The sequence below is a fragment of the Heterostelium album genome, assembly GCF_000004825.1.
Source record: "Heterostelium album PN500 unplaced genomic scaffold PPL_scaffold4, whole genome shotgun sequence".
Classification (NCBI taxonomy): Eukaryota; Evosea; class Eumycetozoa; order Acytosteliales; family Acytosteliaceae; genus Heterostelium; species Heterostelium album.
In genome coordinates, this window is record NW_008805066.1 from 165,574 (window position 1) to 183,981 (window position 18,408).

The window sequence follows — 18,408 nt, forward strand, 5'->3', positions numbered from 1 at the left end:
AAAATAGTCTGTGTTTGACAAAGATGATTTTTTTTATGAACTGATTGAGACGAAAGTTTCTTTTCATTGTCTCTTCGTATATATGATAAACAGAAATGAAATTAAAGATAAATTTTAATGACGATCTAAGTTCAATTGTAGATCATAACAAAGTATTATTATATATACCATTCATAAACGGTCCTGTAAAGCAGTTGTACGATCTCGTATCGAAAAGGTTCAATATCCCCAGTGACATATTTCTATTCTCAATCGACGACGGTTTTATTATACTACCTGAAGAAGATATTAAAGTATTGAATGGTGTAGAAACATTAGAGTTTGTATTCTTTATTATTTTCCGATCAGTTTAAAACACTTACTTATTGAGCTAACTAAATATTTAGTGTAAATATTAAAAAAGTACAAAGTTTAAAGAGAAAATTAGAAATCAATTCAAAAGTTGGAAGTAGTAATAGTAGTAATAGCAATGGTAGCCCATCGAAAAGTAGTAGACTGAAAAGAGTAAAGAAAGATATAGTACAGTCTAAATCGAGAAACAATGTAAAAGACAACAACAACAATAGCAAGAAAAATCATGACACTGATGATACTTCAAGTAGTTCATCTAATAGTAGCGATAATAGTGATTCAGGCTCAGAATCAGAATCAAACTCTTCAAACTCTGATAATGAGAAAAATAACAATAACAACAACAGCAATAACAAACATAAAAAGATAATAATAAATAAAAAGAATATTAAAGGATTGGTAATAAAAAAAAAACAAGCAACAAAAGAATCATCATCGTCATCATCCGATGAGGAGTCAGAGTCAGAGTCAGAGTCAGAATCAGAAAGATCGGAAATGAATCGTTCACAATCTGATGGTGAATCAAGTTCGTCGTCGGAATCGTCGTCGGAATCGTCATCATCATCGTCGTCATCATCTGAAGATGAGAAAGAAGGGGAAAGGGAAGATAAAAAAGTAGAAAAGTCAAAACAATCTAATAATAATAGCAACAACAATAGTCAATCAACACAAATTCAACCTATTCTTAATAAAACACCAGAAAGAGTAAATATAAAACAACATGTTGATAATAGATAAAGTTTAAACTAAAGAAGAGATGAACATGTTGACTAACTATAATTTAACTTTAGAAACAAAGAAACTTTACAGCAGCAACAGATGTTTTAACAAATAATAGTTATTTTATACACTACAACGATTACTTTAAAGAGGATGTAGAAGCTAAAGATTATAGTGGATTTTCGACAATCACACAATTCCCTACTGTAGGTGATAGAATAGCATTTCAAAAGCATATATATGTCGATTATAGTTTAAAGATATCAGATTTCATTGTAATTATCTTTTTTTTTTTTAACAAAAATCATAAGTTAATAGTTCTCATTAACAAACTAACGGACTTTATTTAATCATATATATTTAGGAAGGAATCGTTGAACATATAAATGATGACATTGTTTATATCAGAGTTTGCGATGAACATAAAGATTTGGCAATGATGGAGGATGAGATATTCAATGACAATGGACAACTTGAAATTGCATTTCACCTCTTATTGAACCCAAAGTTAATAGAGAAAGGAAATAACAACATTAACACTCAGGAGAGTGTGAATGTCGATGGTGGTAGCTCTGATAAAACTGAAATTGAAGAGGAAATAGATTTTGATTTAGATGTTAATAATAACAATGAACAACAACAACAACAACCAACAAATAATAATAGTAATAATAATAATAAGACAAACAATAAAACTATAGATACCAATCAATTTCAATGTATATCACCAGATAAACCACAGCCCAAGGTGAACGGAAAGAAAAATAGAAGTGGAGGAGGTGGCGGTGTTGGTTTACTGTCAAGAGTTGTTAGAAATTTAAAACAACAAAAAGAAAAAGATCAACAACAAAAGGAGAATGTCACAGCCGATGATTCTAAATAGATAAATAAATAATATTTTATTTATAAATTATGTACAAAGCAAATATATATAATTTACATATCGATATTTTAACATATTTAATTTTATTTATAATTATTAATTGAATTATTTGGTGGCAAGTTTAGCTCCATAGTAGGTAGCAAAGTATTTCATAATGTCAACCATTGTAATCACACCTATACATTTTTTAGACTCTTTCGAGTCAACCACCCAGACTCTATGTATCTTGTGTTCAAACATAGTCAACATTAACACCTCCAACGATGTTTCTTTGGTACAGGTTATTGTCTTCTTATTGTTCAGGAACTCTCCAGTTGGTTTCAAAAGATTCGGATATGAATCAGCATTTAATCCCTAAATAATAATAAATTTTTATTAATTAAATAGAATAGTTGATTTTAAAAAGATAAATACATACTCTTAAATCAGACAAACTAATAGAGGATACCAAATCGTTATTTTCATTGACAATAGCAATGCCCGGGACAGCATGGAAAAGCATAAGGTAGAAGGCATGGATTGAAATACCATTCTCATGCATGGAGATAACTTTGTTATCAATGAGTTTGAGTTCATCAACAGATTTGTGAACACATTCTCCGAGGGAATCTAAATTTTCCAAAAAATACTTGATCATATCAGTCTGGCTGAGAATTCCAATTCCATCGGCATCATCATTGAATACAATGACTCTATGAATATCCTTTTGGAACACCTCTGAAATCAATTGGCGAAGAGTACCTCTGAAATCGACTGGAATAAAATTATCATATTTTGATTGATCTAAAAAAATAAAATAAATTATATTAATATTTTGAACAAAAATAATAATTAATTTATGTTTCTTGATATCATACTTATTATTGAGTCTACAGGTAGATTTTCAAAATCTACACACTTCTTCTTTTGAGATTTTACATCTTTACACCATTTATCCCATTGTGGACATTCCTCTTTGTTTTTGTGCAATAAAATAAAATAAATATATTGATGTTCAATAATTTTTAATTATTTAACATTAAACTTACTTTCACAATTCTTTGTATTTTCATTTGTTGTATAATAACACAAAATGGAATGAATGATATCAACCATATCAATGAATCCCATGAACTCTTTTTCATTCTCTGGTTCAACGACTGGAAGTGATAGAATTTGATTCTTTGCCATGATCTCCATCGCATTGATGATGGTTTCATTTCCCTTGATGGTTACCAACTTTCTGTTACGTTTCGAAGCCCAATATGGCTCTTCGCTATCCAACAAGTCACAGATTCTTCTTTCATCAAGAAAAGTATAAGGCAATTCATTGAGACTTCCAGTTGAATCTGTTAAATTTGGATAAACATAATTTCTATTGAATTTTTTGCATTTTTCTTATTATTTATTTAATATACAAACTAAACTATATAATTTATAATTTATTTACTATTTTAATTAATTCAATTTTAATAATCTATTATTTGATTTAAAGTACTATTATTATTAGTATTGTTATTACTTGTTATTTGTTCTAATCGATTTAGGTGAATTCTATTGATCTCTTCAAAAAGAGGAGTTGATTTTTTTATTATTACTAAAAAAGAAAATTTAAAAAAAATATTAATTTTTAAAAATATATTTAATAAGTACAAAATGTTGTGAGGATAAACTTTACTTCAATATCCCTAAAAGAATATCAATTAGGTTTGAAATATTATGACCATTACCATTTTGAAATAGATTTGACAAAAAAGGCAAATAAAAAAAATCTGGTGGTCTTGAATATTTTTTTTTATTTTGAGTTTAAAAAATTTAAACTAATAACGAACCAAGTTATATTAATAGATTTTTTATTAAATTAAGTCCCCTAAATAGGAACTATTTAATTAATTAGAGACTTTGAACTATAAAATAAAATAAATTATCTTGTTTTTTTTTTTCTTAATATTTTTTCAAAGTTATTAATAACTCTGAATGTTGTTTTCAATCAATCGGATACATTTGTTTTTTTTTTAAAATCTAAATAAATTCTTTGTTCATTAACTAATTAATTCGATTTATTAGATATTTTTACTATACATCTATAGAAAGTATACAAAAATTGAAATAAAAAAAAATGATGAATTATGCAGAACACAACAGTTTAAACCACGTGGTTTTCCCCTTTTTCACCAAACACTCTTGTTTTTTTTCACACTTTTCACCATCACCACCGAATGATTGATTCACTCCTTTTTGTTTTACCCAGGATCCTTATGTTTTGTAGGTGGTGCAAAAAGTTTGAAACCCATTGTTCCTTTTTTTTTTTTTTTTTGGAATAAAAACTATTTTTCGTTCATTTTTTTTTCATAAAATAAAGCTACCTATGTCATATTAACTGCCAAAGATTCATTGGAGTGTTGATTTACACAAAAGGAATAATCTATCACATTATTAAAGATTAATTATTTTTAATATGATTTAATGATTTATTTTATTTTATTTTTTGATCTATTTTAATTGTGTTGCTTGCTCAAACAACAACAATAATAATAATAAAACGACATTCAAATGAATAATTCTTCAACTTAATCCTTATCAAAATATAATAGATCTCTAAAAAAAACTAATCTATAATATTTATTATTATATTTTTGTAATAACATACTATCCTTTCTCTTCTATTCTCTCTATCTTTTCTAATTCTATTTTCCTTTTCTTTACTTTACTTTGCTTTACTTTCCTATTTATTATTATTATAAAAACCTCTTTTTTCATATTATTTATTTACCCTACTTACACACATAGGATTAAATTGTATCCAATAAAAATCATATCTTATTAATTAATACCACCCCACACCATTATTTCTGTACCTGTCATCCATCAACCCAAATTCACCAGTTCACACACATACAATTCATTCCACTACGCAACTCTCACACACACACGCACACATAATAATTATTATATCTTATTTTTATTCTATTTTCTTTTTGGTTCATTTATTTATATCGATATAAATAAATTTCAAAATATCTATCTAATTTTATACAACAAAAAAAATCAGATTATAGTTATACATTTAGAGCATATTATCAATATTATATATTATTTATATAAATTTATCAAGAATGTCTACAACAACAACCACCACAACCTCAACATCATCAACAGTGATGTCAGATAGTTCAAACTCTTTATATATGAAAATAAATAGTTCAGCAGGCGATGATAAAGGTCCTCTTGTCATCAATCAAAAATCACCTTTAAAGTCCTCAATTTCAACACCAACCGATTTTGGAAAGAAAAATAAGGGTGGTGCTATCTTGTTGAATGGCGCTAATATGCCCATTGATTCGGATGACGATGACGACGATGGACTGATTGCAAGTAGCAGCAACAGTATCAACTCATCGAAACACAACGATAAAGAACGTCTTTTATTAAAGACTGCTTCGGGATTCGATGATAAATTATCATTGAATGCATCAAGTTCATCGGTTTCCTCTGTCTCAACTAACGCTGGCAACAGTACTAGCACCACAGTACAATCACTGCCAGGCGGACTACAAGAAACCACCTTCAAACTGGGATCGTCCAATGCACTGAAAAAGAGTTCTCTTCTGAGTTCCTCGAGAATGCTGAGAAATAGCAATGCCAATGTTCTCACCTACAGTATGGATCACATGGTGTTGGCAGCGTCCTCCGATATCGGTCCACCACCGCCCACTCACCACGCGTCCGGCGCCATCATGATGACACCGATCAAGACGATCCAAGAGGACGGCACCGAAGTGATTACGATGTCACCGGACGGCACCGAACTAGATAATCTCGAGGAGATCGAGTTGGAGATGGCCGAAGAGGTAGAGGCAATGCCTCAGACTCTCAAAGAGAAGTTACTCTTTCACATCAAAGCCAAATTGGGTTTGATTTTCATGGTGGCAAGTTCATTTTTCTTCAGTATAATGGCACTGCTCGTCAATATCATTTCGAAAAAAGGTATACAATCGTTAGAGATTGCATTCATTCGTAGTGCATTCGGTTTGATCGGATGTCTACTGGTGTTGGGATCACTCCGAGTGAACCCACTAGGTGACAAGCCAAAGCGACTGTTCCTAACGATTCGTGGTCTATCCGGTACAGTATCGCTGGCTGCCTACTTTTTCACAATTACAGTATTGCCACTCTCAGAGGCTGTCTGTATCAGTTTTACCAGTCCCGTCATCACAGCTGCGTTGGCTGCTGTAGTCCTCAAAGAGAAATGGGGTAAATTCGATGCGATCTGTGCAGTTCTAAGTCTTGTTGGTGTAGGAATCATTTCCAAACCTGCTTTTATTTTTGGTTCAATGGCACAGTATGTTAATTAATTTCTATCAATTTATTTTGTTGTTGTTTGTATATTAATATTTCCTTCTATCACATAGTGATCCAAATGTACCATCGGAAGGTCATAGATTGTTATATATTTTAATTGGAATTGGTGGATCGTTTTTCTCTGCACTCTCTTTCGTTGCGGTGAGAAAGATTGGACCAGGAACTAATCCATTTGTGTTGGTAGCTTACTTTTCTGCAGTTGCGTCGGCAGTTACTCTACCGGCATCGATTCTCTTCCAAAAGTTTGTTTGGCCATCGGGTCATGAATGGCTGCTCCTTTCAACTCTCGGTGTCATTGCATTGATTGCTCAATCTCTTGTGAATAGAGGTATTCAATTGGAGAAGGCTGCCAAAGCTGCATCTATGAACTATACACAAATCATATTTACATTCCTCTGGGAATTGATTTTCCTCAACGAAAAACCAGATTGGTTGACTATCATCGGTGCCCTTTTAATCTTAAGTTGTGCTGGTGTAAGTATATTAATTAACAGATAATAATAATAATAATAATAATATTGATCATTTATATATTTTTACTAATACTTTAATTGATTGTTTATTTACTAGGTTACCGCATTTAGAAAATAAATATCGATAATATTTTATATCTAATAAAAAAATAACATATCCCTTCTAATATTATATACTATACAATAACATTACAGTCTAGCTAACTATAGAATAAATAATTATGATTCCATTTTTATTTCTATTTGAATTGCTCTAAACGTTGAGCGATAAAGAAAATTACATCTTTGTTACTCCAGTAACCCTTGTGTGCAAATGGAACATCTTGATACTCTGAAATATTAAAGAGACCTGGTTTGATTTTGTAATCATATCTATTTCCTCCAAAGAATAGATTGTTTGATTGACTATTTGTATTTGGTTGTTCTTCTGTGGTTGTAGTAGTTGTTGTTGTTATTGGTGGTGTTGTTGAAGTAGAAGTCGAACTAGTTGTAGAGGTTGGCATCGCTACATTTATAACTACTTTGTTGCTGTCCTCCAATTCATAGAATATCTGTACATCTGGATCATCATCAGAGGTATCTTCTGTTGTATTTGTTGGACTATTATTATTTGATTTGGTAGATGCAGTTGTTGTTGTAGTAGTATTGGCAGTGGTGGTTGTAGTTGTAGTAGATGATCCACTACTTGATTTTCTTGCAGGACTATCGGGTACAAATGAATCTTCCAACATTGGAAGTGGTGCAGTTGAATTGATAGAGGGAACGGTTGCACCGAATGAAGGTGATGTTGCAGGTGATGGTGATGCTGGTGGTGTCTTTCCAATGATATTCAACGCTTTCACTTTGAAACTTGAGAACTTTGATTGTAAATTAGTTGGAATTGAAATGGTTGATTTCTTTGCAATCAAATGTGGTAATACCACCGGTGGAAGTTTACAAAATCCATCATCAATCAATGGTTCAACTAAATATGCCTAAAAATAATAATAATAATAATAATAATAACAATAACAATAATGAACATTAACAATGTTAAGTTGTGTTTGTCTTTGATATGATTATTAGATGATGATGATAATAATAGCTAACTTACAACAGGATCGGATTGATCGATAATATTAAAGAAATTTATACATTTTGGAATGGAGAGTTGGGTGTGTCCACGAATTGTATAGAGGACACCGAGTGGCGAACCAATGCTAAATAGATTGTGAACGTCGAAATCCAACTGTGGGAATGTAAGATGTGGCAGTAGTGAATCTCCAGGCGATGAAATATCACTACTGGCATCGTCGAGTTCCTCTGTCGATTGATTTGCACCGTTTGGTTGCTTCGTCTTTCTCCAGTACAACACATTTCCCAGCCTATTGATATTGTCGATGATATCGAGTGATTCGCTATTACGCTTCTGATGACATAGAATATCGAATGCTATCACACTTCCAAGTGAATGTGCAAGAATATGTACTTTTCCTTTAAAGTTTGGATTGGCTTTAATGAATTCTCTATACTTTTCATTTAATTGTTCACCTACTTCTGAATATATAGTTTGACTAAAATTTTATATATATATATTGATAAGAAAAGATGATTAGCTATTGTGTTGTTATTATATAGAGTTTTGATGTAGAGTCAATCATACCTGTAAGTTGGTGATGCCCAAAATAGAATATCGAGAATTGTATGATTAACGAGTGAATGAACAACTGGGATGGAAGGAGGTGTCACTTTGCCAATGAGTGTGTCGGTCTTTGAGTGAAGTGCCGAATGCCATTCTACACCTACAAACTTTGTGTTTCTTGTGGTGAGTCCAGCGGAATTACATACATTCTGAAACATTACATTGATTTTCGTAATTTTATCTTGCCATTTCTCCTCATGTTTACCAATACCATGAACCAACAGAATTAGATTTTCAACTGGTTGTTGTGGCTGTTGTTGTGAAGTAGAAGAAGCAGTAGTATTGGTTTGTGTTGGCGCAGGTGTAGTCATTATGGTCGGTGGTAATTGTTGTTGTTGTAGTTGTTGTTGATTGGTAGATGATGATGTAGTAGTTGTCGAAATATTAGAAGCCATCTCTCAGAGATTTATTCTAATTAATTAATATTCAAATTTACAATAAAAATAAGAGGAATATATAAAAAAAAAAAAAAAAAAAGATCAGTTTTTTTGTGCAAAAATCAGATGAATCATTTTATTTTTTTTTTTGCAGAGTGAGGTGGTCTTTTATTCCTTGTAAGATTATAACCCCCCCAACTTCTCGTCTTTTTTCAGTTTATGAAGAATGGAAAGTTGTGTTAAATTTTTTTTGATGATTATTCGGACCCAAAAATTACATACTCATCATATAACCCAAATATGTTATGTTATATTTATATATGTATTTCAACAAAAGTAAAAGTTAAAATTACTTTTGATCAATAAGTATTAATATCAATACATTGTTTTTTTTTTTGATTGAATTTATTTTTATCTTTTTTTTTTGGAAAACCTAATATGAAAATGCAAATTAGAGTATTATTATTAATAGGATTATTATTATTTTTGATATTTTGCACAAATATATCGATTGCCAATGAAAATGGAAATGGATGTGGTCATGGCAGTAGTCATGAGATCAACTGTGATTTAGTAGATTGTGTTCCGTTTGATCAAGAGGAGTGTCTTAATCAAGGTTTGACTGTGCAATTGAGGAATGTATCAAAAGGTATTTGTTGTGATCGCTGCATCGATATTTGTACAACAATAAGATGTCCTCTGGCGATACCACAATCAGTTTGTGAAAGTAAAGGTCATATTTATATTCCTGCTCAAAAAAAAGGACAAGTAAGTCTTTATTATTATTTAAAAATTTAAAAATAAAACTAAAACTAAAACGAAAACAATATTCTTATATTATGTTTGTCTAATTAATTATTTAAATCAATCTCAAAAATAAAAAGTGTTGCAGTGAATGTAGACCTAATTGTAATGGTGTAACATGTTTGCCTATAAGTTGTGATATTCAAACTATTCCACCCGATAGAGAGCATGGCATTTGTTGTGCGACCTGTGCCACTTATGAAGACTAATACTAACAGAGCTCTGGTCAGCCAAACAAAACAACTTAATTTTTTTTTTAAGTTAAAAAAAAACACAAAAATTTTAATTAAAAAATTATTAACTTCAAAAATAAATGAGTGGTGTGTTTTCCCAAGACAACAACAAAGTTAGTTAAAACTTAATAAAAGAATTAATATTCAACTCTATGTAATCAACAATTCAATTATCTAAAATTGTATTCAAAGTTATTTTTATTTTGTGTTTTTATGTTAGTTAGTTATATAATAAAATAAATAAATAAATATATTTTGTATTGTAATTAATTAATTGGAGTGAACAAAACAAATCTAACTACCCAACAACAAATATTCAGTCAGTCAACCATTTATATATATCGATAGAATAAAATAGAATAGAGAACAACTTTTTCAACTTAATAATAACATATATATATATACAATAATAATAATAATAATAATAATATAACTGACAACATACAGAGCAGAGAAAGATAGATAGATATTGGATTGATTAATACAATAAAATAATATGGTGTTGATCGAAACCTATATTACGTTGAGTATAGTTACGATCGCACTTCGTATTCCACATTTTTTGAATGGGAGTGGTGATAGTGGAGTTGATATTGGTGAAACGACCGACCTCACGACGACCGCTACTACATTCCTCACAGAGCACGATCTGTCAGCGGCATACCTATTCAACAGTACGTATGTAGTTGATTCAACGATTCGCGAGATTGCCAAGTCACATGTCAACCTAGCGGTTGCAGTCAACACTATCTTCACAGTGTTCCTTCTCTTTGGAAAAGTCGTTCAATATTTCTTCTTTGGAAAACTACGTGAAATCGAAGAGCGAGTAAGTCATCACATCACACATCACACATTCCTTTTGAATACTACCATATTGGTAAACTACACACAGTGCACTAATAATTATTAATTATCATCATTCATTATCGTCATTGACTCTATATAGAATTTTAGAGAAAGATTCTTTCTCTATGTAGTCACTAAATTCTTTATATTCGCAGTCAAAGATCACGAGTTAATATCGACATTGGAATGGGGATTTTGGTTTGGTATTCAATGTTTTCTTAAATTATTTTCATTATTATCAAGAGATAGATTCGAATATGTATGTATCGATCAATTCAAAGTTTAAACTTTGTTGGTTACATAACCAACTAACTAAATATCTTTCTTTTTTTCATTTTAGTTAAATACATTCTCACCAAATACTCACGCAAAGATACATTTTAAACTATTATTTCTACTTGTATCGATATTATTATCGGATCTATGTTGTTTCTATATATCCACCACGCGATTCTTTAACTCTGGTCTCTCCAATATATTAATTCTAAATTTTGAAGTATGTAATTACTTTATAACTCATAAATAATAATAATAATAATAATAACAACGATATTCTAACTAACGAACTAACTAACCTAATCTTTTTTCAATTAACATTTACATTTCAATAGTTCTTTACGATCTTTTTTGAAACTATACAAACTTTAGTTAAATACTCTATACATCTATTCGATATGTCACATACAGGTGTCTGGGAGATGAGAGGACAATACGTTTATTTTGCAGAGTTTGCTACCGATTCTATTATTCTTGCTGGAACATGTTGTAAGTAGAGTCAATAACATGATTAATATTTGTTAAAGTGATATAGCATCTAACAAACTATATATATATATATATTTATTATCAAATTACTAGTTCATTTAATACATATTGTTATTATACAAGGAATGCCAACATTGTTGGATCTAGTATTGTTTAGTTATTTCAAAGGAGTATTCACAGAACTCAAGAGAAAGATTATAGGTTATAGAAACTATTGTAAACTAGTAGAGGACATGGAGAATAAGTATTTGAATGCAACCGAAGAGGAGCTAGTTCGATACAACGATGACTGTGCAATCTGCAGAGACAAAATGGATACTGCTAAAAAGTTACCGTGTGGTCATATTTTCCATCAGTAAGTACCCTTTTTAATTGTTAATATATTGAAATTAAACATTATATTGATATAATCCGAATATCTATGTGTCACGATAGTTCATGTTTAAGATCTTGGTTAGAACAACAGACTTCATGTCCAACATGTAGAAGATCACTTATGGAGTTACAATCGGATCAACAGGAACAATCGTTGGCAGTAAACTCTGATGCTGAGGGTATCAGAGAGATGTTCCCACAGATACCATTGGAATATATCATAACCGATCTATCTCTAACAAACAGTGTACAAGAAACAATTAACAATATCTTGGAAGAAAGAATAAGAGCACCACCCCCATCACAATCTGACGTATCATCATCTCCATCCTCCTCAACAACAACAACCAATATAAATGAATTAGAAGATAATAAAAATATAGATAATAATAATAATAATAATAGTAATAATGAAAATAATAATAATAGTTTAAATTCAATAACAAACAACAACAATAATAATAATAATAATAATATATTAAATAGTGATTCTACAGATAGTAAGAATCTCAATGAAGAAAATAATATAAATACTTGTACACAATCAAATAGCAGCAGCAGCAACAATAATAATAATAATATTGAAAACAAAGATAATGAAAACACTATTGATAGTAAATCATCATCCTCCTCAAATCCAACACATTTTAGTAAACCAGCTGATAAATTTGCGGATTCATTTAAATCCTCTCCAGAGGCAAGACAAAATAGTTTAATGTTACGTAAAAAAATGATGTTGGAAGCATCAAGGCGGTATGTATATCTTTTTAAACATTCAATTTGCTGATCAACCTTCATATTTACTAACATTGAATAATAATTCAATTTAATAGATTATTTTTAGAAGAAATGGATCGTGAAGATCATAATAAAAGAGACAATAGTTAGTTAACATGATTTAAACAAAAAAAAAATGCTTTAAATTTAAAGCTAAGCTATCACTATTATTTTCAATGTGAAACAAAAAATTCAAATTTAAATTTAAATTTTTAAAGTGGCGGGTGAGTTTGAACCATTTTATTTTTTAACGGTTAATTATTTTTTTGCACTGCATGTTTCTCTTCTTTATAATTTAATTTCTCTTTTTTTCTTCTTTTCTTTTTTTTTTTGATATAATATATAATCAGTTTTATTTATTCATTATTTATTTATTAATTATTATTTAAATAATTTAAATAAAAAATATGTATAAAACAACAACAACAACATCAGGCACAATTCCAAAGAGTGGAACTGCTTTGAATAAAGAGAATATCTACACTGGAGCTAGTAGTGGAATCGGTGGTATCTCAAAGATTGCATACCCATCGAAACCAGGTGCTTCAAAGCCATCTGCAACCAGCATCAGTGTTACAACATCCAAAGTATTGGCTCCAAGTTCGATCACCAACATACCACAGAAAGCACCTGCCCCAGTTAAGCAGACCACTGTCAGTAGTACAGCTGCACCACAATCGATGGTTATACCCAAACCACAAGTAGTACCTTCATCAGCAGCAGCAGATGAGTAAGTAACAATATCTATTTGATACTATCAATCCAACACAAAAATAATTTTTAACTAATTTCTAAAAAAAGTAAAAAGAAATGGGTGATCGATGACTTTGATATTGGAAAACCACTTGGAAAAGGTAGATTCGGTAATGTCTATTTAGCAAGAGAGAAAAAGAGTAAATTCATTGTTGCACTCAAAGTGTTGTTCAAGAGTCAACTTCAAAGCTCAAAGATTGAACATCAATTGAGAAGAGAAATTGAGATTCAATCTCATTTAAGGTAAATTATAATACAAATAATAATCATACCAATTGATTGATTGTAATAGTACTAATATTAATTATTGTTTAAATTTACCAATAATAATATAGACATCCAAATATTTTAAGACTGTACGGTTATTTCTATGACGACAAACGTGTATATCTCATCATTGAATTTGCAAAGGGTGGTGAATGTTTCAAGGAATTACAAAGAGTTGGAAGATACCCAGAAAATATTGCTGCAACTGTATTGTATAGAAATTATTATTATTATTATTATTAACTCTCCATAAACTAACTAATTTCAAATGATGATAATTATTATTACTATTATTATTTTTCTAGTATACCTTACAAATTGCAGATGCATTGAGATATTGTCACTCGAAGCATGTTATTCATCGTGATATCAAACCAGAGAATCTCTTGATCGGTATCAACGGTGAGATCAAGATTGCAGACTTTGGATGGTCTGTGCACGCACCGGACCGTAGAAGAAACACTTATTGTGGTACCCCAGAATATATCCCACCAGAATTGGTAAACAAACAAGACTACGATCAATCCGTTGATATTTGGAGTTTGGGTATTCTTATTTATGAGTTTTTGGCCGGATAGTAAGTATTATTGAATAACTATATATTGAATCTCTTATTGATTTTATTTCTATTTAAAAGTTCACCATTTAGAGCCAACGGAGAGGAAGAGATCTTTTCAAATATTCGTGGTAATCAAGTTATTTTCCCAGATCATTTCTCAAGAGAAGCAAGACATTTAATTAGTGGTGTAAGTTTTAAAATATTTTATTTATAGATTGCGCAATCTAAATAGATTATTCACTAACGCTAACCATGGACATCATTTTCTTTTTATAAAATATTAGTTATTACATACCGATCCAAACGATAGAATGTCATTGACAGATGTAATTAAACATCCATGGATTGTAAAGAATGCTCATCCAAATGCACTAAAACGTATGTAACAACGTTGATTAGATAATTATATAAAAAGCTAACACTTTGTTTTATTATTATTATTAGCTGGATCTGATTTAAGACAACCATCCACCCCAGCACCAGCACAACAAGAGCAACAATACTACTAATATGACAAAAGTAACAAAATTATTGTAAATAGGTCTATCAAAAAAAAAAAGAAAGAAAACATGAACAAATTGCATTTCACTATGGCAATGACTCAACATATGACATTACATCGACTATAATAATGATAATAATATACAACCATTAGTTTTATATTATATAATTTAATTATTAATATAAATTAACAAAACTATTTAAAATATAAAAACAAAAAAAAACAATAAATAAATATAACTTTAATTTTAGATAATTAGTTTTACTTTTATTAAATTTAATCTAAAATAAGTTCAATTATTTTGACAGTGACGATCATTCATTCATTGACACAGAAAGAAGATTTCTTCAATTCGTACGAATTAATGTATATTTATTTTATTTACTATTAATCAAACAATAAATTAAAACTTTGCTTTAGATCATTTAAAAATAGTGTGCACGATATAATAGATGTAATGCCCAGTGTCAACATTCCGATCATTGAAAATTACAATCAATGTTATATTCTTTTCAAGCTGTTTACAAAAAAAACCAATAATAACCCACTTTTTTAGTTTTTTTTTTTTATTATAGATATTTTTTTTATATAATTTGAAAATTCTATTTTTTTTTTTTTGCTACAATTTTTTTATTGCGTTAACAACATCGTTTCATTCATAACAAAAAATAAACATATTTGTATATAATTAATTATTTAATTTTCTCAGAGAGTAAAAAAAAGAGCAATAAATAAAATAAAATAGAATAGAGAGCGTGGTTTGATTAAAAATTGATTAAATAATAATAATAAAAATAAAAAAGACAAACAATTCAATTCAATTCAATACCATTGACATAAAATTATATAAAGTTATATTTTTATTATTAGTTTTTTAAAAGTTTTATTTATTTATTGTATAGAAAATCAATCAACAACAACAACAAGCAACAGCATACATATCAGTACAACCAAGTAGTAGTACAACATAAACAACATTCATTCATATATTTATTTATAGACACAGTTTTTATTTTTATTAGTTAGTTTATTTATTATTCAATAATTAATAATATAAAGCAGCAATTCTCATAGCAGCAGCAGCAGTAGTAACAGTAAAATAGTATCATTATTTGATTTATTTATTTTTCTTTTTATTTTATTTATATCAGTATTTACATAAGAAATGTCACAAAAGAAATCGGGAGGATGTTGTGGTGGTGAGGGAAAAACAAATGACGATCGTGCCTGTATGTAATGATGGCTATTGTGATGAATGTAACTCTTTATTAATATATATATTATGATTATTATTATTATTATAGCGGTCATTATCGAATCAAATAGTACAGACAACAGAGCAAAGTTGGACAAAGGTGTAAAATTGGTTTTGTTGGGAGAAGTATTCACAGGTGTGTTGTTATTAACATGAATATATATATATATATATAGACGCCACAACCATCGTATTGAAACTAACGAAAACAATATATTTGTAAAATCAATATGAACATATAGGAAAGACATGTATCGCATCACGTTTAGTTAGAAATGAAATTGGACCAACAGATCCAACTATTGGGTATGTTCAATAATTGATATTATCTTTCTTTTTTTCATTAGTATATATGCTAATCGATTATTTCGTTTTTTTATTATTATTTAAAATCAATTATTATTATTATTATCGATTATAGTGCAGCATTTTTAGTTAAAAATATGGTATTGGAGAATGGAACCAATGTCAAACTTGAGATTTGGGATACAGCTGGTCAAGAAAGATACAGAAGTTTAACACCAATGTACTACAGAGGTGCATCGGCTGCAGTTATAGTATATGATATCACTAAAAAAGTTAGTAGTAGTAACAAGAAAAGAAAAAACAAACCCTTTGTCAATTGAGTAGTATTCATTTACTTATTTTATCATTATTAATATTTTAGAATACATTTGAAACATTAAAGAGATGGGTTTCTGAATTACAAAAGCAAGCATCACCAAATCTCATTATGGCATTTGCAGGTAACAAGGTCGATTTACCAAACCGTGAGGTTCAAGTCGATGAAGTCAGTAAATATATTTCAGAGTTGGGTGGAGATATCATATTCTTTGAGACCTCTGCACAAACTGGTTACAATGTCACCGAGTTATTCAACGAGATTTGCCGAAAGATTGTAGAAAGCTACAAATAGAAGATTACATTCATTCTTGTCCATAATGAAATTAGAACGTTTTTTTTGATTAATATAGAGAGGAAAATCATGTTATTGCGCAATGCTACAAATTGATTAATAACGATTGTAGTATTACCAAGCTCATGTATTTAAAATAAATAGTATTTTTGATTGTTTTATTTTTTTTTTTCATAACAAAATGTTGATCATTATTAATGATTGGAAACAGTGAACAAGTAATACAATTAATTGTGTATTAATGTAATTTTTAATTCTACAATTAATTAACACTTTTCTTGCTGTTTTTGTTGCAGAATACTTTACTAGAGTCAAACCTATCGACCTGTTCCAAAGGATTTCTCTATAACATCTCAAAGAAAGAGTTAGAACCACTAGGTTTGACTCCAGCAGAGTCCTGTGCAACATTTATGTCGGTCACTTCTGGTTTAAATCAAACTATAACTTAATATAATCATTTTTTGGTATCAGTATCTTTTGGAAACATCAGTCGATTTTTTGCAAAAAAAAAAAAAAAAAAGACTCATATCAAAAACTAACAATAATCAATAAAAGAAAAAGTAGTAATAAAGAGATACCTAAAGAAAGGCTAATAAGTCTGAGAGTAAATATGTACTGAGTAGGATGGTATAGAGCACAAATACTTTTCATAAAGAAGTTGAATAACGTAAGTGCATGCTTAAGTAGTCTCATAATAATCAATCACCATAAAACAAAACTTTTTATTCTAATAATAAGAGAATACTTGATTGACTCTGTATGCTCATTGGACCAAACTCATTTCAAACAAATCTAGATAAGATAATAGCGATTACACAAAAAATAAAAAGTCATTAGTTTGCAAATGATGCGATTGGTCCCAAAAATGAGGAATAAGATTAAAAAAAAAATATCTGTATGATGATTACAAAAAAAATTAAGAAAAACCCTCAAACTTTAGCACATAACTTAAAGAAGCAAGAGATTGAAAAAAAAAAAAAAAACAAACATTATTGAGATTTAAAGATAAAATATAGATAAGATTTGTTTGTCTTTATATAAATCCATTAGTACTTTTAATAAGCAAAAATCACGTACAAACAGGATATAGTACACATAACAAATTTCTTTTTACTTTAAATTTTCAAATCAAAAATTTTTTTTGTGTTTTAAAATGATTGATCAAGATACAGATAAAAATGCTTCTATTCAATATCCCCACTTTTTTTTTATTAGTCTTTTCGTTTTCAAAATCATACAATTAAATTGTTTTTGTTTTTTTTTTTTAACAAAAATCATTCATATTTATTATTGTTATTATTATATTATAAATGTGGTTAACACATTACCTACCCTTCCTTGATAGACTGCCTAAAAGAGCGACTACTTTACTTCTCTCCTGTTAATTCATCCTCCATGGAGATTGTATTAATATTAATACATTAAATTTAATAATTCATTAATGACAACGATAAAATCACTATTAAGAACTGATATGGTAATTTATATGTATTTCAGATTGGAATGTCAATCAAAGTTTAAATAAATCAC

At 29.2% G+C, this 18,408-nt stretch overlaps 8 protein-coding genes across 8 annotated transcripts; 6 read left to right on the forward strand and 2 right to left on the reverse strand.

The window, feature by feature from the left end:
* Positions 1-95: 95 nt before the first annotated feature.
* Positions 96-1,954, forward strand: PPL_04624 (uncharacterized protein; the record flags this gene model as incomplete). Its single annotated transcript, XM_020575523.1, has 4 exons — positions 96-319; positions 387-1,056; positions 1,143-1,346; positions 1,436-1,954. 4 exons carry the CDS (start codon positions 96-98, stop codon positions 1,952-1,954), a joined length of 1,617 nt encoding a protein of 538 aa, XP_020434318.1.
* Positions 1,955-2,059: 105 nt separating this feature from the next.
* Positions 2,060-4,227, reverse strand: PPL_04625 (CBS domain-containing protein; the record flags this gene model as incomplete). The annotated part of the gene is made up of 4 exons (XM_020575524.1): positions 2,060-2,308; positions 2,373-2,737; positions 2,983-3,308; positions 4,181-4,227. The coding sequence occupies 4 exons, from the start codon at positions 4,225-4,227 to the stop codon at positions 2,060-2,062; spliced, it is 987 nt and encodes a 328-aa protein (XP_020434319.1).
* Positions 4,228-5,049: 822 nt separating this feature from the next.
* Positions 5,050-6,886, forward strand: PPL_04626 (DMT family transporter; the record flags this gene model as incomplete). The annotated part of the gene is made up of 3 exons (XM_020575525.1): positions 5,050-6,275; positions 6,346-6,769; positions 6,866-6,886. The coding sequence occupies 3 exons, from the start codon at positions 5,050-5,052 to the stop codon at positions 6,884-6,886; spliced, it is 1,671 nt and encodes a 556-aa protein (XP_020434320.1).
* Positions 6,887-7,007: 121 nt separating this feature from the next.
* On the reverse strand, positions 7,008-8,844 carry PPL_04627 (DDHD family phospholipase; the record flags this gene model as incomplete). The annotated part of the gene is made up of 3 exons (XM_020575526.1): positions 7,008-7,742; positions 7,862-8,321; positions 8,411-8,844. 3 exons carry the CDS (start codon positions 8,842-8,844, stop codon positions 7,008-7,010), a joined length of 1,629 nt encoding a protein of 542 aa, XP_020434321.1.
* Positions 8,845-9,270: 426 nt separating this feature from the next.
* PPL_04628 (uncharacterized protein) lies at positions 9,271-9,839 on the forward strand (the record flags this gene model as incomplete). The annotated part of the gene is made up of 2 exons (XM_020575527.1): positions 9,271-9,594; positions 9,711-9,839. The coding sequence occupies 2 exons, from the start codon at positions 9,271-9,273 to the stop codon at positions 9,837-9,839; spliced, it is 453 nt and encodes a 150-aa protein (XP_020434322.1).
* A 520-nt stretch (positions 9,840-10,359) lies between these two features.
* amfr (putative ubiquitin-protein ligase) lies at positions 10,360-12,737 on the forward strand (the record flags this gene model as incomplete). The annotated part of the gene is made up of 7 exons (XM_020575528.1): positions 10,360-10,689; positions 10,810-10,968; positions 11,050-11,205; positions 11,321-11,474; positions 11,568-11,829; positions 11,922-12,602; positions 12,683-12,737. 7 exons carry the CDS (start codon positions 10,360-10,362, stop codon positions 12,735-12,737), a joined length of 1,797 nt encoding a protein of 598 aa, XP_020434323.1.
* Positions 12,738-13,033: 296 nt separating this feature from the next.
* aurK (aurora family serine/threonine-protein kinase) lies at positions 13,034-15,678 on the forward strand (the record flags this gene model as incomplete). Its single annotated transcript, XM_020575529.1, has 9 exons — positions 13,034-13,356; positions 13,428-13,622; positions 13,715-13,853; positions 13,952-14,223; positions 14,284-14,392; positions 14,490-14,583; positions 14,650-14,698; positions 15,143-15,161; positions 15,610-15,678. 9 exons carry the CDS (start codon positions 13,034-13,036, stop codon positions 15,676-15,678), a joined length of 1,269 nt encoding a protein of 422 aa, XP_020434324.1.
* A 194-nt stretch (positions 15,679-15,872) lies between these two features.
* rab5B (Rab family GTPase) lies at positions 15,873-17,327 on the forward strand (the record flags this gene model as incomplete). The annotated part of the gene is made up of 6 exons (XM_020575530.1): positions 15,873-15,936; positions 16,012-16,098; positions 16,205-16,268; positions 16,384-16,540; positions 16,630-16,860; positions 17,238-17,327. The coding sequence occupies 6 exons, from the start codon at positions 15,873-15,875 to the stop codon at positions 17,325-17,327; spliced, it is 693 nt and encodes a 230-aa protein (XP_020434325.1).
* Between the last annotated feature and the right edge of the window lie 1,081 nt (positions 17,328-18,408).